Genomic DNA, 20,019 nt, shown 5'->3' with positions numbered 1-20,019 from the left:
AATAACTAATTAACACACAATTTTTTACCCATTATTAACCCATATTTAAAATGCCACCCTCACCTAATTTTACTATAAATAACCTTGTCATAAGACACATCGACACGCTATGAATAATGCTAACATTAATTTTTAATTAGTGCCCCACTTTTATAAGTGTTAACGTAAATAAGGCAAGTTTTCGTTCCACAGTCATCACATTAAAATCAGATAATTTTCTTTTTTCCTTTGTAAACCCTTTCAAGAATATTATACTTCCATGGAAGACTGCTCACCCTCTTTTTTTCTAATAAACACGCGTCTATAAAAAGTGGCCGGTTTACATTACATCTGTATACAAGAACCCCCAAAAATAAGCGTCGCATGTCTCCATTCAAACATTTTTATTACAGATCAAAGCTCCGAATCGTTGARATAATAATCACAAAATTCTTGCCAAAATCGTATTTTTGAGGCGCAACCTTCCACCGTACATTTGTTATGAAGCGACGATTCGGATCAAACTCGGCCTTGGTTTGTTACCGTGCATATGTGCATACATTATGAGAATAATAGTCGTCTTATTTCGCTTAGTTTATTTAACAATGACTGTGTACAGATATTAATCGTAGGGTCGGTACTTTAGACCTAATCCGGTCCCGGATTTACCGTCCCAAATTTCCTCCGGGTCCTCTTTATAATCCTTCAGATGTAGATAAACAAACTCGTTCACTCTTGATTAGATATCTAACTTTTAAATGGACCTCGAAGATTTTTTTCTGATCAATTGTGACTTTTTGGGAGTTGTGGGTACAAAACAATGATAGTAGCGATTATAAAATAAGCGCTACGTAACCATGGCAATCTGAGAGAGCAAGAGCAGCCTCCGTAAGCACACTGCGAGTGCGTCAAAGCAGCGATTTGAGCCAAAGAGTACACACACCCTTCCAGTTTTACATCCACTGTAGAAAGCAGTGAGCTTGTCCGCTTTAATTGTAAGTGTTTTGTTTTCTGTTTTGAGTGAATAAGTTTCCCAAATCAGTGGATCGTAATAGAACCGTCCACAAAATGACACCAGTTATAAACTGTAAGTTAAAAATACACGCGGAAGACGGATTAATTTTAGGCGCGCAATTTTCAATTTTTGCGCAAAAAGCTCTTTGTTCGCTTTGGCAAGAAGAGGGTAGGGGGGAGGAAAGGAATTATACACAAACGCATACTTTGTTAGTTTTTAACCGGGAACATGTGTCTCCAACATGAGATTTCGGCGTGTTTCTCCTCCACCGGAAGTGAATTAACGACAGGCTTCCTCTTGGGGTTTTTCAACCCCAATCGATGCACTTTACAATCCGTAATTCATTATTCACGGCAATTGTGCTTCAATTAAACAAATTTTCTCTTGAGGTTTCCGAACAATCGAACCACTTCCGTTTCGTTAAGGTCGTGAGAAACTGTTAAATCATCCAAAAAAACTCACGTTACTCATCACTGCTACAATTCCGCCAATGATTTATTACGACTTGGTCCTTCAAAATTCCTCCGACCAGACGCGGGTCGAGTTTTTGTCCGTACTCCCAAAACTCGAGAGCAACGAACTCACATTCGGGGGTGGTCGACGACCCCTTTTTTGATCCACTTTTGAAAATTTTCGATTTTCACCTCGACGAGATAAGTTTCCCGGGCAATGCCACGCCCTTTGGTTCATTCTCCTGCGGGACCCGGAACACCGTACATCAGCAGGATTACATTTGCTACAGATCTGTTCTGCTGCCGGATTAAACGCATCAAATGCAGCGCCGGTTTTTGGCATATTTTGCGCGTTAAAACTCAGAATTTATTATACACAAATAGATTTAATGGAGTTGGCACTTGAGAAGACCTAGACGCGAAAACGTAACCTTGAAGACCATCACATGGTCGGGTTAAGAGGCGATTTATTTTATTGATCTATATAAAAATTCCAGGTTTATTATGTCCGGTCTTCTCCAAACCGAGCCATAAATCGAGGAGTAGAAAGAGAAATGTTCCAATACCTTCATAAAACATCGATTTGAATAGAATAAACATAAGATTACTCTTCCATATCACTAAGGCTAACGCGAATTTGGGGTCAATATTATTGAAATCGCAAAATTTCTATTCCAAACTTTTGCTTTCTCTATACAAAAATGCACGAAAGGTAAAATTCTACCAGAATCACCCACAGGTGGGTGTCACCATGTAAATTTCGAATTACCATTTCGATCGTCGTTCCACCTTGTTTTACATTTCCCTCTGACGTTAACACACCTGTACAAATTAATAGTTCACTTTAATTACGACGTAATGTACCCAGAACCCAGCCTTTTAAATTATTAAAAGTTAATTAATCCTGTCAAGGACCCGCAGTCTGCTTATAGACGTAACTCTATCCGCCGGTTTATTTCGGGCTTGCAATTGGTTTCAATTTTTGGTTTACGAGTGCGTTGCCATTGACATCTGTTTAATTTTACAGTCTTCAACTTCGTTTTGCATCGATTCTTGACCTGGCGCATCCACCAATTTTCCGATGCTGCATCTCTGAATAATTCACGCGGTCAGAAATTCCATTACTGGAACCCATAATTTATTAAACCGCGACGGATGAGTTATTTCAAACCCCACTCGCTTCAAGAAAAACTTTTACTTTTGCAGAAAACCCCGAGCAACGAGAGTGTGAACCGCGATGGCKTGACCTAAGTGCTTCTGTCTAATTGTCGTGAAGTGTTGAGACGTTTTGATTATGGAGAGCAATTCAGTGTCGCCCATGCCGGACATGGCGCCCATGGCAGAATTCGACAAAACCCCTCCGACGCCTCCAGAGGATACTCTTCCGATGGACGACCTACCGCCACCGCCGACTACAGTCACCGTCCAAGAAGAAAAGGAAAAGGAAGCGTGAGTAAAATTCCGTGCGAAATGGGTCACAGATGAATAAAATATAACAATACCGGCGATAGACCGATCACTTCATTATTTATCAGACAATATCCACGTCATTCGGAATCTCTAAAGTAWTTTTTTACGTTTCACTTGATAAGAATGCAAGCGATGCGTGCCGACTTTCACCCTCCGATGAGAATTTTAATCCATTTAATCMAGGTTACGATCCCGAGGGGTGACATCTGTGCACACGCAGTGATATTCCCGTGTCGCGCAACAACCCCCTTGCCACTCATTCCAGGCAATTAAATTGATTGAAGCGACTTGTTAGTCACTCTTTTCCAGGTAATGGTTTGTTTTTATTGACGTCCTTGGTTACATTAAAGTCAGTGGGGCAACATCCTCTTTGATATCTTACACTTCCGGTTTCTCTTTCAACGATTCTAAAATCCCGCCTTACAAACCTCATCGTAACCCGAGCTTTTGCATTCAGTCTCCAATATTTTAAAAGAAAATAAAGGACGCACTGTTTTGCGTTTTATGTGAAGGTCGATTACCTACTACAATAGGGTTTTTGTCAATCAAGTCGACGCAGTTTATTGAACTTGGTAAAGTAAATTATGATTAAAAAGAAAAATGGAAACGCCCCCAAATCATTAAATTGGATATGCTTGGAAAAACATGTTCATAATTTATTATTTTATTATTTTTATCACAGCAAATTCGATACATCCAACACATACGTATGTGTATAATGTGTTGCCTACAAGACAAGGGCAACGTATTGATATTTCATTAATTGGTTAATACTTTGGGAAAAGTGATCGGTTAGCAATGTCAATAAGCCCTGAATTATCCTATAATGGCTCGCTGACCGTGAGCGGTGCAGCAAACTCCCCAATTACCATATAAAAGTGGCTGATTGTTCTTCCTCATTCCCTCTATTGTCTACATCCTATATCTCCCACATCAGCTCACGTGACACTCTCCCGAGATTCCATCATATCGTCTAGTCACTTGTTATGAAAAGCCCTTTTTCACAGCACATCTAGCAGATGTCGCCATTCAAACAAAACAGAAAAATCTACTCTAGCATAACCGCGCCAGCTCTCGCGCAGTCCCGCTCTAAACTCAAAAGCAGCAGCAAAGTGGGTTTCTTCGCTCTGCCCTCTTCGTCTTCATTTTATTTAGTTCGCTTTCGGTCGTTGTGCGTGGTGTATGTGCGCATGTTGTAACTACATGTAAACAAAGTGYACGTTTGAAAATTTCTCGAATTTGATTTTTGAAAAACTTGGAACCATGGCGAAGAATAAGATGCACACGTAAGTGGTACCTCGAAGGAACGCTTAGAACCGGCTTCCATCGCCCAAAGCGTCTCCGGACATTTAAACCCGTTCGTCTACAAAAACTTCCAACACTAGTAAAATATTTGTACTGGGCCATAAATTTTTTAAGAATGTTTATGTAAACTTTTATTAGCTTTGCACTCTTAATCGTGTCAAACGCTTTTTGACGTATTGCGATTTTTTGGCGATGCTCCATTTGGCAGGGGAAGTACAGACGCGCGATAGTCGCATGAAGGGAAACCCGCGAATTTTTTCCTATAYTGTTGTAACAGTAAAACATCGCCGTTTCTCATCATGGACCTCTTTAATCGCCTTTTAATTACAAGCACAAGTTTTTGTCATAAACGAGTCCACTATCTGATAGCATCTGTTTGCAAGAGCGTTAATAAATATTACGAGTGTGTATACAATATACATCCAGTGTAAATTTACACCTGTTAAACAAATTAGCTCTATCAATTGCGGGAGATTTTTGTGAAGCAACGAGGTCGTGTCCTATTCCCCCTAAAGACGAGATTTATCTTTCCTCCTTTCGTTTAAAAACATTTTAACCTTGCCTGAGGTTTTATTAACAGGTTTTTATTTATTTAGAAGCAATTTTAGACTAAACAATGCGCTTTCTTGGTGTATTATGTTCACTTTAGCCCTTATGCTTTCGAGGGTGTGAGCTTTTTAATCAATTAGGGATAAGGTTTGGCTCATAACTTTCAACCCGCGTCTAAGTTATTATGTCTGTGTTGAAGATAATTAGTTGATGTGTTTAACAAGGTTGTATCCAAACGGTGATCCTTCCATTATTAGATATTACTTCACCAATTTTTTCTATTACGGTGGATACAAGGAAATTCCATTTGCTACTTTGTGTTATTAATTCGATTCGACTACGTGAAACGTGTGGAAAATAGCTGGCATTGTTCCTGCAGTACCTTATAAAAATAAACAACATTTAAAAAACGTGTAAACATTCACACATAAATAATTAAGCTTCCATTCATGTGTAAGCGCCCTTGGAACGGTATCACGTCTTTAATATTATTGATACCTTTATGACACTTATGCAACTTCAAAATAATAATTCGAGGGAAATTTTTCAACATACTAAACAGGATGTGACTAAGTACTTCTATTAAATGACTAAAAATAATTGCGCTAATTGGAGACTAAATGTGCATTATTTTATAACAACGTTAGCGGAAAACGTGAAACGCTACGACCAAATTCTTGAAGCACCATCGATAAAAAAATTAATAAGGAATGATATGTGTAATTTGGCAGCATGAATTTAAATTGCCTGCACAGTTAGTTGAATTTTTGAAGAACCTGTACCATCGATGACCTTAACGCGAAGATAGAGGGGAAATTAAGATTAACTTAAGTCAGAGGCTATTTATAATTGARAGTAGTTTAATCTACAATACAACAATGTCACCGTGTTTACCAAACACATTTTCGGTCAACGCAAACTGGAAATGCCGTTCACGTTTTGTGGTCAACCAACAACACGMGCTATATGGGTTACGAATTTTATAACAGCAATTGCAAAAATAGCAAATATTGTAACTGTTCGGCAAACCGGGTTTAGTTTAATATTAGTTTTAGGAATTAGCACGTTCTGTACTTAAAATACCGACAGAGGTATTCTTCAATGGCGAAATCTGGGCCAGATGTACCAATTTTCCCAGTTCATTAACACGGAGGTGTTTTCGAGTGATTTACACACATGTGCGAAAACTGTTTGACTTTATGTTGAAATAATCAAACAATACGAATTTTATTAATACCGTGATTAGTCACTGCAATAAATGTAATTAAGCAAAATGGTGGATTAAATCAAGGTCGAATTGTTGCGAACTGCAGGTGTCTACGTGTTTTTCCGGAAAATTTTGCAAATTTGGCGGTTTGTTTACTCCATTGATGCTCCATTGACACCAAGAATGTTGCGTTAAGCGGACTTGATCTAGTTATCTTCTAAAGTTACATCTTCTATTATGTAAATTCTCTTTACTCAAGCATTCATTCACCATGATAATGTCTACACCGATTCAACAACAACTAAAATAGCCTTCAATTATTCGGTTGGTTTTTTCCCTACACAATGTCGTTATTGTGGTCTACTTATCAATATTTCAAAAAATATAGACAGTTCAACGACAGAAGTGACAAATGCACTATAGGAATAGGTCATTGAATTCATTTTTTCTAAATTTTATAACGGGAGTGTGCATATTCATTGTAACATTTGAGTAAAAATGAAAACACAGGTGCTAAAAATATCCTCATTACTTACCTGCGTTCCGATTAATATTCCTTTGTTTGTAGTTGGAAAAAATGAATCGGGGATACAATGCAACGACACCCACCAGGTAACGGAAGATTATGCCATTTCCTAAGAGTCGTCTTATTTATTCAGGTCTGAAGGAGTTTAATGTCTATGCAATTCTCTCCTCATTTACGACTGATCATTACGCAACCACTAATGACAGTCATGTCTTGCTTAAACAACCCACCCATTAATTGAAATTAGATAAAGCACTTGGAATTGCTAATGACCAGACTCAATATCTTCTCGGTAATTCAATATGTGTGTTTTCGGATCTTAATTATCTTCTTCAAATGTTGCCATTCCAATTTTAGAATTATTCGCTCTGAAGAGAGCAAACTATTTCGGTCAAATCTCCCAAGTCTGACAGGTGTATACTCTGTTACCGTTACGCTATTGTATTACGCTGCGAGAAAAAGTAAAAACAAGAAATTGGTGCAGTTTTTGTTACAGTGTGGCCAACTTTTACTTTTTTCCATAATTAATGATTCAAATTTCCCGATATTGAATAATCTTGAATAGAACTGGTTTAGAGTAAGAGTCGTATCTGATTTCACCACACATCTTGAATCAAAACACCTGCGTTGTAGCGTCCCTTTTGATGGTTTTCAAGTCATTATTTGATTTACGGCCACGTTCCTTATAATCTTGGGTAACTCGGTTCAAATCGAGTATTGGGTGTATCGCGATTACAATTTAGAAAGTAGAATCATTGCCTCGTTAACATTTAGGATTTGTCAGAGAAAAGCTTCGGAATCGGGAAGAAGCATGAAATTTTTATGATTAGTGCTATGGGAGCCTGTCGTGGGCGGCTTACATCTGTTAGATGTGAGCGAATGCAATATTAAACAGCTGTGATAGCTGGGAATTGCAACGGTGATAAATGGCTCTGCCACTAACTAAATAATTCGCAATGAATGAATAAATGGTCCATTGTAAATGAACGTGTGARAGGGCGCGATATTACTCCATCGCGTTGATGAACGTCACGCACGAAACCCTTGAAAGAACGGCAGAAAGTCTGAAAAACTGAAATGAATGGTCGAAGACGTTGCACAAGATTCGGGTCGACGACCGACTGCTTCTTCACACTATGCCGGACGAAGTAGGTCTCTGCGACTCTTTTTGGGAAAATCATTCGATTTCCATTAGCGTTGCGTGAATTATACGTTTGTTAATAGCTCAAAGAAACCGACACAAAGATCACTAAATCGGTCTGTGTAGGAGTAGGAGGGACGTGTTTTCACTGCAAATACTGCATCAAAGTTCAAATCGAATTTGTACTTTTCAAACATTTGCAATCATCTCCTTTTTCTTCGACCTTTCTTTGCGAGTAACAAATACCAGCAGGAGAAATAGAAAGTCGCTGGAGGGGTGCACGACGTAATCTCGACTGTAAAATGTACTTTTTGCAAGGATCAGAATCCTCGCTCTAGAAATTTTTCTTTGTAATGTAAATAAATAATAATTGCCTTGACTCGGTTTAAAATTATAGAAAAAGTTTGATTTTTGTATGTGTGGGGAGAAAGCGCCCAAGTCAAGCGTTATAGAACAAGTGAAAACATAAAAATTAAAAACCAAGCATCGAAAAATCACAATGCAAGTGAAACGTTTTAACTTTTTACTCCGACAGATGTGCAGCACGATTCTCACAATCGACTCAAAGCATGTTACTTGGTCATTTCATCTTTTGTTACTTTCATGAAAGGACCTGATTTGTGACTTAATTGGTGAAACTTATGGAGTTTTGCTTGTAGACTTTCTCGCTTGAATAGCAAACAATGACTTCCGTATCGATCTGTTTTACACTAGTTGCTATGATCATTTATATGTTTATAGGAGACGATGTTATCGCGTTATAACGCGGTGTTAGCAGACACTTTTGATCACGAACTTGAACTTGCCGACTAATAAACAACTCATATTTCGGTAGCTGATTGATTCGTGTTTTCCAGACACCGGCACTACGAGGAAGAGAATGAATGGGGCTGCGGAAGCTGGCTAGAATACGCCTTGGTGATGATTTTGGCCTGCATACTCCTCCTAGCCTCGCTAGCTTTGACTCTATACTGGGTGATCAAACATCGAGGAGGTTTCGCATGGCGAGACGACCCCATCAAACAGTTTAACTTTCATCCGGTCCTCATGGTGGCCGGCTTCATTACATTCAGTGGATTCTGTGAGTAAATCGATCAAGCGAATCGAAGAAGTAGACCAAACGTGAATTTCTCTCGGTACTCATTACATTTAACAGTAGTTTAGCGGAAGACAACCAAATCGGTGATTTAGATCCGTTTGCGGATTCCTTACCAAGCCTCAAATTGTTGTCAAGGCTGAAATTTTAATAGCCTAGCGCGGATGCTATCAATTACTAGGTCGACGACCATTCTAACTAACATCTTTGATTTTTGCAGCCATTCTCTTGTACAGAATATGTCGGTGTTGTCGAAGAATCTACGTCAAACTCCTCCACACCGTGTTTCACGCTTTAGCGATTCCCTGCGTCGCCGTCGGTTTCTTGACGGTTTTGGATTCACACAATCTCGCCCAACCACCCATCCCCAACTTCTATTCCCTTCACAGCTGGATTGGATTGGTAACAATGGGCCTGTTCGCTATACAGGTGAGTATTTTCATTAATTAGCCGTCGTGAAATGTTAACAAGCGGCAGGTGAACGATAATAAAAGGGCGTGTTCGACTCGGATCAAAAGAACAGTTACTTCAAGGTACTGTTCAACCTCCGGGCTCTTACGAAATCGTGTCATAAGCGGTGAGATGGAAAATTAACTTAGATTAACAGAAAAGCTCCTTTTCGGTTCCTGAAACCGTTCTATCTCGTGACGCCGTAGATTATAACGAGCGCAATTGGACAATTGTTATCAATTTACTCATGTGGGTGCACAATTTTTTGAACAACAATATCATTCATGCGCTCCTTCCGCATCACTGACGTTCTAATCCAATTAATTGGATATGTAAAGGAGACAAAACCGTGTTTTTAACGTTAATTGACCTAGATGTGTTACTGGCGCCTCTAATTGAGTTTTCTTTGTTTTCCGTAGTTCGTCGTGGGTTTCTTCAGTTTTCTCATCCTATTATGTTGTGAAGGGGCGACTGCCGGTTTTCGAGCGTCTCTGGTTCCTATCCATGCTTCGTTCGGCCTAACGACGTTCATGTTAGCCATTGCGGCGTGTCTGACTGGACTTACTGAGAAAGTGTTCTTTTCGTTGTCGTAAGTATCTTGATGAAAATTACAAGAGAGCAAGCATGTTTTTGAATGCAAACATCCTAAGAATGCAAAATGTCAAGGATTTCAATCTATAATCAAGCTGAAGGAAAAGAATAGGTGCCGTTCTGACTAATGCATTTTCTTTTTTCTTATTTAGATCGTACTATACCACATTCCCTCCAGAAGGAAATGTTGTAAATGCCTTAGGAATGGTCCTTGTGGCGCTAGCTATTGTTACAGGATATATCCTGCAGAGAGAGGAGTTTCGATTCCGGGCGCACATCCTGATCCGTTCCGGCGACCTATAGTTTTCGCATGATTGAAATTTTTTAGTGATAATGTTTTTTATACTGTTTTTATAAAAATTGTATTTATGATCCAGTACAACACTAACAATTTCCTGCATGCTCTCTCTTTCTTTTTGCATGATGCTTGAACAGCCCGAGTTCTGGCGCATTGTAAATAAACCAAAATTGTTCACTACTAACAATTTCAGGGATGATTACGTAAAGAGTCCGTTGGAAGCTGGGGAAGAAGGGATAGTAGTGAACACTATTGCGATGGTGCTGGTGGCACTTGGTATCTTAGTATCTTTTGCTGTTCGTAGTCCGACACTTCGTGGTGATACAAAGGTGTGTGTTACTGAGAGATTGTAGGACAGTGCGCTTTCAAGCGCCAAAGTCTCGGATGTGAACGCCTCTCAACAACCCGAACGTTTCTAACACCAACTAAAGGATTCTCAAACATGATTTTGCATGTGTAAATTGTGTTTGTTTTGGTGTTCTAATTCGGATCATTTTTTTCATAAAAAAATATGCCAAAATAGAAGTCAGCATTACTAAATAGCATCGTAGTGTAGCTAATCATCGGGAGATCGAACACATCGCATTGTGCTCCTTCTCTTGTTTTTAATTTTCTCATTATCTTTAAATATTAACCAGTCTATTAACATTGTACAGAAACGAAAATTTGTTAACACGAAAGCTCAAGACCCACTACATGTATTATAATCAAATACTCATAGCTGTGTGTGCTATTCTATTAAGACTATAACTATAATAGAGCATTTTATAAATATTTAAGGATTTGTTGAGATATTTATATTACGTTTTATAGAATAATGTAGAATGTTTGTTGTCGTAGCTCTGTTTCTAAAAGAAAACGAGAAGCAATCTGTTTCCTGTTTCATAACGTAACGAAATTTGATGTTCAGCTAAATAAATTAGAGGAAATTAAATTAAATTAGTGTTCAAGATTTGTAAATGTTAACTTCCAATTCCGTATAATAGAAAAAAGTACAATTTCTTTAATGGACCAATAGGAATTATAAAACGCGTTCATACAATGAAAATTTGTTGTTTCTTCTATATTTGTTATATTTATATTTTTATTCCAGTTTATTGAGTAATATCATAGAATTAATATATGACTTGCAAGATAAAGTATGTGTACAATTTATTATTTATAAGTTTTAATAAATGTATCAAAATGAAATCAGTTGTTTCTTTTAATTTCCAATCCACCGTAAAAACATATCAAGCTTTCTGCACCCAGCCTTGACCCACCGACTTATTAGTTTACTGTTGCTGCATTGATATTATTGCTTCAATTATATTTTAAAATCGATAGCAATTCATTGCAAACATTATTACTTTCTATTTCCGCGTTAAATCTGCTATAATGTCATAAACTACCAATAAAAGAAACTACATCAGTTGAAGAGTACCTCTATTAAGAGAAAGTTTGCAATAAAAAATAAATTTTAAGTGAAAACTACACCATTCTTAAAAAATAATAAACAACAATAAAGACAATAACCAGAAATTGAAATTAATCTTCCTGATCTATCTACACAGTAATTAAAAAAATTCAATGAAAAGCGTGAAACCACTTGTTTTGATAATTACTAAGTAACCACTATAAATTGAAAAAATCAAAAATACTCTTAATAAATGTTGAAAAACAAAATAAATAAAAAATTTACAACACTTTTCCAAATCAATAGTTCGAGGAAATGGTTATAAACATGTGAAAATATTTTTTGTTTAAAGTCGATTTATAGAATGTGTTTGTTCAACCTTGTGGTTGTTGCATTTAAAGCAGAGTGGACTTTTATATGTTTATTTTAGAATCTAAATACATATTAAACTTAAACTAACTTAAACTTAGTACCACCTCTTCGTTGAGGGCATTATCGGTTGTTGCTGATTTTGGAAAAAAATATTACGTTTTTTTGGGATAAAAAGAAAGTAGACTTTGTCTGGGGCTTCTTAAGTTAGTTTGGTGACTTTGAGAAGGATACTAAAATATATCATCTCAATGATTATATTTTTTATATATCATGTAAACTCCATTAGAAAAAATGGCAATGCTGGAGTATTTGAAACGTTTGTACCAATGTATCTATGAATGTACTCGTATGTATAAACCAACCAAAACAAAAGCTTATTGTAGCACTATTGAAAGTCCTTTTTTTAATTCAATTCAATAATAAAGAATATTCATAATTTAATTAAGAATATTCTCAATAAAAATGAAAATATATAAAAAGTAAAAAAAAACTAAACTAGAACATTAAAACTACGCCATGATACTTTAAAACAACCATTTAAACAATAAAATCGCCCCATGATTATTTTTAGGTTTAGTTATCATAATTTCTTGTTTGGGTTGCATAATTGCTAAAGTACTAACAAACCAAAGCTCGAAACTTGCAAATTTAATTGAAAACAGATTGTGTTTTGTTTATTGTGGGCACTAGAAACTACCCATCACGTTTCTAATCTCAGCAAAGAATTGGAAAAGGTCAAAAAAAGAAGCATAAAAAAGTCAAATATGATTTGTTTTGTTAAAGAAGTAGTGCCGAAACATCGTAATGAATAGTTATTCGAGAAAAAGTCAAAGAAGCGGAAAAAGGAGAAAAAGAACATTTTAAATAGGTAACACTGAAGTTGAAGTTCATTAATGAGTCTGAAAAACACGAAACACAGAAGAAAAAAGACGCAGAATAATTCAATCTACTACAATTCAAAAAGTCAGAATTGATAAGAGAGAAAACTTAAAAAATACGCTTAACTTTAAAAAAAAAAGGGAGATTAAAGCAGAATTGGCGTTGCAAGAAAAAGCTTTAAATTATTTATCCAAGTGGAAACATAACTGTAAAGTATGGAAATTTAAGAAATTTGAAAAATGTAATTTTTAGAAGATACAGTTGCGGTCAATGCATAGTGGCCATTTAATTTATTGCAAAGTTGGCAGCCCCAAGGTTTATGTCATGTTGGCATGAAGACTGAAACTATTCTAACCGACTTTTTCAGAATTGTTATTTTTGATAGATATGTCCCTACAAAAAACAATTGGATATTTCAAGTCAGATTTACACAACTCAATTTTTACAAATTTACACAGGGAAGTGGCCACTATGAAGCAATCAAACGTCAGGTTATCTGATCACGTGACCAAATTAAACCAATCAGATACTTAGATTAATTTTTAATTCGCCTTCTTTAAACCGACCCCTAGAGTTCCTACATTAGTTTTATTTTCTCAAAACAGGTCAAAACTAACAAATAAGTACATACATTAATAAAGCTTCGTTTTCAACACTTATTTATTCATGATTGTTTTATATTGCACCTGATGTTCGTACATGGCTAGAAACACTTTATATTTCTTATTATGGTAATCCGTAACTGAAGAATTGGGTGATACGACTTTTCCGTTACCACCCATTGATTTTATAGCTGTGCTCATATCGGGGAAATACTTAGCAGCACAGGCGCCTAATATTGCTGAACCTAACAAAACTGACTCAATTTCTTCTGGGCATACAACTGGGAGGTTGACCACATCGGCCTGAGTTTGAGTAAACAAAAGATTTTTACTTAAACCGCCACAAATTAGAATCGATTTGATGGAATGACCTGATTTTATTAACGATTCAAGGATGTGGCGAGTGCCGTACTAAAAACATAATTCGAGAAGTGAAGAATAATGGGAAGATTTGATTTAGTACCGCTAAAGCTTGAACAGTGGCTAAATATAATAGAGCTAAATTTTCCTCATCTTCTGCCAAAGTAAGACCACAAATCTACAAAAATAAATTAAGTTGTAAGAAAACACTTGTTGGAGTTACTAACAGCCCCCTTTAGCGTTGGATCCGCTATCGGTGACCGATTTCCGTGAAAATCAGGCCAGACATGAAGGTCTTTCGTCAAAAACGCAACATTATCTAAATTTGCCTTTTTGGCCAAATCCTTTAAAAGATTGCTCAAGTAGATTTGGATGTGCCTAAAACTTCCAATTATATTTCAATCGCAGGACCACATGTGGTACTAACATTTCTCCGATTTTCCCTTTAATAGTAGAAGTGGCTGGATGCGAATCTATCACATGGTCTAGCAATTTTCCCGTAGCGCTTTGTCCCCCTTCATTTAACCACATCCCTGGCACCATTGCGCTAAAATAAGGCCCCCAAACACCTGGCGTAAAGACCGGTTTGTGGGACACAGCCATATGACAAGTTGAAGTACCACAAATCAAACCTTGACAAAAATTTTAATACGTTATACAGAACTTTGTGAAAATGTCATTACTTAGTCTTGTACTGAAATCGGGATTCACTCCAGCGCGGCACCCCACAAGCCCTAAACCGCCGGCATGTGCGTCAATAATTGAAGTACCAACAGGAGTACCAACTTTGAGTCTTAATTCTTTGGCCGCCCGTTGGCACAAGCCCTGACCAACTGGAGATCCCGGTGATAGGACTGTAGCCCCGATTTTGCGCCAGTTATCCTCCTGTAAATCCCCCAAACCGATTTCTTGAAAATAGCTCGAGTTCCAACCAGCTTTGCCATCCTCGGTTATCTCATAAGTCCACTTACAGACTAACGAACAAAGAGAGCGAGACTCGCAATTTGTTGCTTTCCACGTGAGAAAATCAGGCAAGTCGAAAAAAAGACCGGCTTTATTCCACTGTTTCTGAAGGTTGTTTTTAAGCCAAAGTAGTTTTGGAGTTTCCATTTCGAGCGAGATTTTCCCTCCAACGTACCTAAGAACAGAATGATTGAGTTTGTTGATGTTGGCCGCTTCGTCCGAAGCGCGATGGTCCAGCCACAAAATTATGTTTTGTTGGTCATTGCCACTAGGGCTCACACTTAGGGGATTCCCCGACTTGTCTAAAGCTACAAGCGAACAAGTCGCGTCAAATCCCAAGCCCTTGACATCGTCCGGGTTGACCCCTTCGGTCACTTTCTACAACCAATACTTAACCAAGTGTTCAACAGTGCTAAGTCTTACCTTAATGCACGTCACACAAGCATTCCAGATATCTTCCGACGATTGCTCATAAAAATCCTGTTGCGGATTCCACGTTTGAGTCTTTTGAACCGCAGTTTTAACAATTTTGCCATTATCAGTGACTAAGGCGGCTCGTGCACTACCTGTCCCCACATCAACACCAATAAAATATGCATTCGACATGACTGATTCAATACGAGTAACCTTGTCAAGGTCTTTTTAGTTATTGAAGAAAGTTTGGTGAGTGGGAGAGAGGTCGGTTTTGATAGCCTTTCATCATTACATTGATAAGAGCAAATTTGGACCGAATTGTAAATGGTGTACACAAAAAATACAAAAAATTATCAGTGGAAGCGAAGTAGAGTTTTAATATTGCTTGCTCACCTATTACTCTTATCAGTGATAAAAATGGATTAATTAATATTTAGTGCAATGTGCGTTATCAAAACATTTTTTTTATTATAATTGTTGAAAAATCTGTTTTTGAAAAACATTTATTTATTTTATTTTACAAAATAAAAAAAATGTTTTTTTTTTATTATTTTTTAAATTTTGATTTTCATAGAGGTCGCCACCTGTCATGTTTATTGTTTGAGGTTATGTAAATGCAACAATTTTCGATAATTAATGATAATTGACTGAAATGGTGCGCCACAAAAACAGGTTTGCTAATTTGCGTTACATAGAGTCAAAATTTAATCATTTTTTTTCAGATACATAATAATTGAAGTCCTCGAGGACTCCCATAAACCTTCAGACTCTTTTAAAATCACTCAAAACCACTTATACCGTGGCATTATAAGCTCGGTTCAAAAATTACATGGGGATTTTGGGGTGGCCGCGTGTACGGCCGGTTTTGTCTTAAGATATTGTAATGAAAAAACTAGAATTGCAATAATGAGGTGTAGACATGGCCCCCATAAGCTGGTGGCTAGTAGCTTACCAATTCTTAGAACAGTTGGAAACAATGAGGTTTACGTTAATACTTTGTATATAGGGGCGACTATGAAACATTGTTTTAACTTTATACTAAGATATCAGCAGAAGAAATTTGATGAGTTTTGTGTTGGGCTGAAGACTCAAGAGGAAAAGGAAGAGTTGAAGAAGGAGATCATGCATTTGGAGCCGCTTCTGAAAATGTAATCACAAGTTATGGAGTCTTTTTGTATATACGTTCGTTCCTTTGAATAATAAAAAAATTAACATGTGCTGTTTTACTGGTTGCATAACCTTCAGGCGACAGCTTAAAAGCATTTGCTTGCAAGAAATTATTAGTCATAATTATCATGATCTGTCTTTCAGTTAAATGAGTTTTCATTACATTATCACTACTAGAAATAAAAAAAAGTCAAGTAAGTAAGTAAATCGTATTCCGGTTATTTTTGGAAAAAGTCGCGTGTAAAAACCCGTTGTCCTCTTGCAACCTTTCCAAAGTGCCATTCTGCATATATATTACAGATAATCTTCATTTTTTTCAATTCCTGTATGTTCCGTTATTTGAACTCATTAATTACGGGACAAGTTCAAGCCACGAACGGTCAAAGCTTTGCATTTCAAGACATTTCGAATTGTCCACTCCACATTCAAACTCCCTTCCTCCAATGACCGCAAGTCTTCCGCAAACAACATGCAGAACTCGTCTGCTATTTTCCCACGTTGACGAGCCTCCATTCCGTCTTAAACCTTCCATGTGAAAACATCCCAACAATGTCACCATTCCTCTTTCTCTTCACGTATTTGTTATGTGTCCAAAGTGCTCCAACAGCAACAACGACCGAATCGCCATCAAGCAATGAAGTTGTCATTAGCAAGAAAAACGAAACTTACGACGTTTCCCAATTCGATGAAGTCTACGACCAGAGACAAAATGGATCGGAAAATTACAGACTCAATGTTAACAAAGTCGTTCTGGTTTGGACTCCCCCTGGATCATTATTAACAGCAGCGATGTTACTCGACCCGTCTTTGTACGAACCGGAGTTCGGCGAAACGGATTTTTTCAAACCGGAGAGTGAAGAAAAGCCGGAAAATTTATTTGTGGTCAAACCAGAAACCACAAAAGCTCCAGAGGCAAGTTCTGTGGCGAGTGCGGACGAAGCCACCACAGTGGGGAGCACCAAGAGGTAATAATTTATCAGAAAAAACTCATAATTACAGTTTTTTTACAGGAAGTTGAAATTGCCCGGATTTCTCAGACCGTACAGGAGAAGACAGCAAATCCATCAATAACTCGTCATTTCATGTCATTTGTCTCTATTTATTCTCATTCGATAAATAAAAATATCTCATCAATGACTTGGTGTGTTTTATTAATAAAAAACAACTTAATTACAAAATATTTTATTTATAAAAAAATAAATACATAAAGGATTTGGGACAAGAGTTATTGCTTGATTGTTCTGCAGACTCCTTCCAAGTCTCTGGCAAGTCCAGGTCCGCACTCCTCGTCATTTTCGGCCCCCAAAAGCTTAAGAACCGACTTTGAAATTTCCTTCTTTTTCTTCCCATCTTTCTTCTTCTCGAATTCTTCGTCTTGTGGAACTGTAAGTAGAAAAGCTCTGGCTACTCTTGGATGAGGATTTTCGTCCTTGACTAGCTCAATAGTGGGCGATTTTGCTATGACAATTTCTTCAGCATTGACCACAGCAGGCACGTCAGGATGAAGTCTCGCCAACTGGCTTTTACTTCTGCTGATGTCTACATGATATGGAGCCGTTTTGGACTCGATAAAATGCAGAGTCTCTTCTCCCGGAACTCCTTTCTTTTCAAGATTTTTCAATTGGGACCTTTTTGGTAAAGACTTGACGAAGAAGTCAAGTAAACCACCAGTGGACGGCGTGCTCGAGGAGGTTTGTGTCGGGATGACCATAATAACAAAATTCCTCAAATCTGCATGGACGTTCCACTCACCTTCTTGCCGCTGGTCGTAGAGGACCTTTGAGGGAACGGGCGAGGCGAGCGCCGTAGTGACAACAACGAAGAGGAGAGTTTGGGTCAGCATGATGTGTACTGAAGCGGTGGCGAGGATTGACTGAGGATGGAGTTTTTGGCGAAGAAGAGATTTCATCGTACATTAACACCTGTCACAAGTAACGGGAGGTTTCTGACCTCAGGATCTGGTGCAGTTTGAGAGACTGCAGGATTTGGACGCGACTAACTGTAATTGCATCACGAGTGTTATCAGGGACCGAAATAGATTCTTATCAAGGTTACAGAGTGGCACAGACACTAAAATTGCGTTAAATAATATTATGGGTCATCCAAGGCCACTCAACCTAGTATTGACCAACGGGCCGTTTCCTGCAACTGTTCAAAAATGTGAACTTTTGACTGGTTCTTAGTTCTCTGAACCTAGCGGTAATCTTATTGCCAATCAAACCATAACTCCCACTTGGTCCGATCTTGACCTTCCTTAGCCTTGCATCTGAAGAAGTCATCGACCATCACTGTTGATTTCAGTCGAGCGCCAAGAGCCCTGTCGAAATGAAGTACTTTCCAGCCGTCTTCGTCCTCATTGTCTCCGTGAGGAGTGCTCCGAGCAAAGAGAAGACATCTCTACCTCAAACCGTCTACGACCAGAAGCAAACCGGAGACTACAATATCCAACTGCATCTGAAAGACTTCCAAGTCATCGCTCTACTAGGAGACGAAGCTTTTGGTGTAAGTAAAAAAAATAAATCCTGAGAACAGTTAATAATTCAAACAGGATTACGACTATAATTACGATTATTCCGACTTTACCATCAAACCACCGACAAATATCACCCTAAAACCACCACCACTACCTGAAAACGCCACCACAGCAAAACCCCAAAAACCTGAAATTTCATCATCAAGTTCAGAAAAACCGAATGAAAAACCATCAGAATCAAGTACCGCAAAATCAGAACCAGAGAAAAATAGCACTGACTCAATCCCAGTCAACACAAGCTCTCCGGACAAAATTAAGGTACAAATAATAAATGAATCAAACCCAATAGTACCAATTGACGATATGGGTACCGGGACTGCACCGACTCTCGGAGAAGTTTTACATTATCGTAAATGCGCCAGTGGGTATGCGAGAGATAAGAGAGGAAGATGTAGAAGAGTCAGGAAGCCAGGAAACCGTCATCAGTAAGTTCTTCAATTTTTGTTGCATTGTAAAATATATTTTTTTAGATTAGATCTCGGTAGGCTCGCTACTAATTTAGCGGCAAGGTTTCGAGCGGCGTCAGAAGAAGATTCCGTAAGCCATTCAAGGGAGGCATGATTTGGGGTGCTGTACAAATTTTTAAGAATTGCTCAATTCTGATTTAAATTTAGAATTTTTGATTCCTGATTGTCATAGTGTTTAGAAATAAAGTATTTTTATTATAACAATAAAATTTATTGATACTTACAGAGTGTCCCGATTTGTAATTTGATTAACACAAATCAAAAAAAAAAATAGTTCATGTGATGCAATGATACCTTCGCCAACTGTTTTAAATTCTTTAAGTTAGAAAAAAAAATTCTTGAATGTTCTGTAACGTTACACGAAAATAAACTGAAAAACATCTTGGTTGAACAAAACCATTTTTTTAATAATAAAATATGTTAGTATCGTTGGCATATTTTATGTAGGTGGATGAATTTTTTTTTTTTTTTGTTTTAACTTTGAAGTATTTTAATCACTGATTTTAATCTTCAGATATTAACCGAAAAAATTATGAGTATAGTGTGCGTTATAATAATTTTACACCAACATTAGAAAGAAAAAATAAAAGCAAAGAGAAATATATGCCACAAATGCCGCCCAAAAAAAAACGTTTATCCACAATCACTCTATAAAGAGACTTTATTCCACACTTTAGATGCGTATAAAGTACCAGTTTATCCACTAGTGGAATAAAGTAACTTTATTTCATTGTTAGTAACCAGCGCACCGCGTAACAGCTTACTACGTTTAACTGAAAGCACATTT

The 20,019-nt window shown here is 37.5% G+C and overlaps 6 protein-coding genes across 9 annotated transcripts; 4 read left to right on the top strand and 2 right to left on the bottom strand.

The window, feature by feature from the left end:
• The first annotated feature begins 861 nt into the window (after positions 1–861).
• Positions 862–11,270, top strand: LOC123014747 (plasma membrane ascorbate-dependent reductase CYBRD1). Of its 4 annotated transcripts, none has more exons than XM_044414016.1 (6): positions 862–974; positions 2,653–2,895; positions 8,502–8,725; positions 8,961–9,169; positions 9,610–9,779; positions 10,273–11,270. In XM_044414016.1, exons 2-6 carry the CDS (start codon positions 2,741–2,743, stop codon positions 10,430–10,432), a joined length of 918 nt encoding a protein of 305 aa, XP_044269951.1. In that variant the 5' UTR covers positions 862–974; positions 2,653–2,740; the 3' UTR covers positions 10,433–11,270. The 4 variants fall into 4 exon arrangements, with proteins under 4 accessions (XP_044269951.1, XP_044269957.1, XP_044269944.1 ...); XM_044414022.1 differs by having other exon boundaries at positions 913–1,066; positions 9,934–10,413; XM_044414009.1 differs by having other exon boundaries at positions 914–1,066.
• Positions 11,271–13,253: 1,983 nt separating this feature from the next.
• LOC123015447 (FGGY carbohydrate kinase domain-containing protein) lies at positions 13,254–15,401 on the bottom strand. The gene is made up of 6 exons (XM_044415177.1): positions 15,075–15,401; positions 14,372–15,029; positions 14,116–14,320; positions 13,916–14,066; positions 13,792–13,866; positions 13,254–13,739 (listed from the first exon to the last, which is right to left on the bottom strand). Exons 1-6 carry the CDS (start codon positions 15,255–15,257, stop codon positions 13,383–13,385), a joined length of 1,629 nt encoding a protein of 542 aa, XP_044271112.1. The 5' UTR covers positions 15,258–15,401; the 3' UTR covers positions 13,254–13,382.
• On the top strand, positions 15,266–16,282 carry LOC123015451 (ribonuclease P/MRP protein subunit POP5). Its single transcript, XM_044415181.1, has 3 exons — positions 15,266–15,314; positions 15,640–15,737; positions 15,788–16,282. The coding sequence occupies exons 2-3, from the start codon at positions 15,718–15,720 to the stop codon at positions 16,215–16,217; spliced, it is 450 nt and encodes a 149-aa protein (XP_044271116.1). The 5' UTR covers positions 15,266–15,314; positions 15,640–15,717; the 3' UTR covers positions 16,218–16,282.
• Positions 16,283–16,693: 411 nt separating this feature from the next.
• LOC123015450 lies at positions 16,694–17,369 on the top strand. Its single transcript, XM_044415180.1, has 2 exons — positions 16,694–17,197; positions 17,243–17,369. Exons 1-2 carry the CDS (start codon positions 16,782–16,784, stop codon positions 17,301–17,303), a joined length of 477 nt encoding a protein of 158 aa, XP_044271115.1. The 5' UTR covers positions 16,694–16,781; the 3' UTR covers positions 17,304–17,369.
• Positions 17,370–17,398: 29 nt separating this feature from the next.
• On the bottom strand, positions 17,399–18,218 carry LOC123015448. Its single transcript, XM_044415178.1, has one exon. It carries the CDS (start codon positions 18,139–18,141, stop codon positions 17,458–17,460), a length of 684 nt encoding a protein of 227 aa, XP_044271113.1. The 5' UTR covers positions 18,142–18,218; the 3' UTR covers positions 17,399–17,457.
• A 276-nt stretch (positions 18,219–18,494) lies between these two features.
• Positions 18,495–19,455, top strand: LOC123015449. The gene is made up of 3 exons (XM_044415179.1): positions 18,495–18,734; positions 18,781–19,190; positions 19,236–19,455. Exons 1-3 carry the CDS (start codon positions 18,558–18,560, stop codon positions 19,324–19,326), a joined length of 678 nt encoding a protein of 225 aa, XP_044271114.1. The 5' UTR covers positions 18,495–18,557; the 3' UTR covers positions 19,327–19,455.
• Positions 19,456–20,019: the final 564 nt, after the last annotated feature.

This window comes from Tribolium madens, unplaced genomic scaffold, assembly GCF_015345945.1.
Source record: "Tribolium madens isolate multiple individuals breed KSU strain unplaced genomic scaffold, Tmad_KSU_1.1 Scaffold_19;HRSCAF=116;Tcas5.2_LG9, whole genome shotgun sequence".
NCBI lineage: Eukaryota > Metazoa > Arthropoda > Insecta > Coleoptera > Tenebrionidae > Tribolium > Tribolium madens.
The sequence above is the reverse complement of the archived record's forward strand: the minus strand, read 5'-3'. Positions and strand labels throughout refer to the sequence as shown.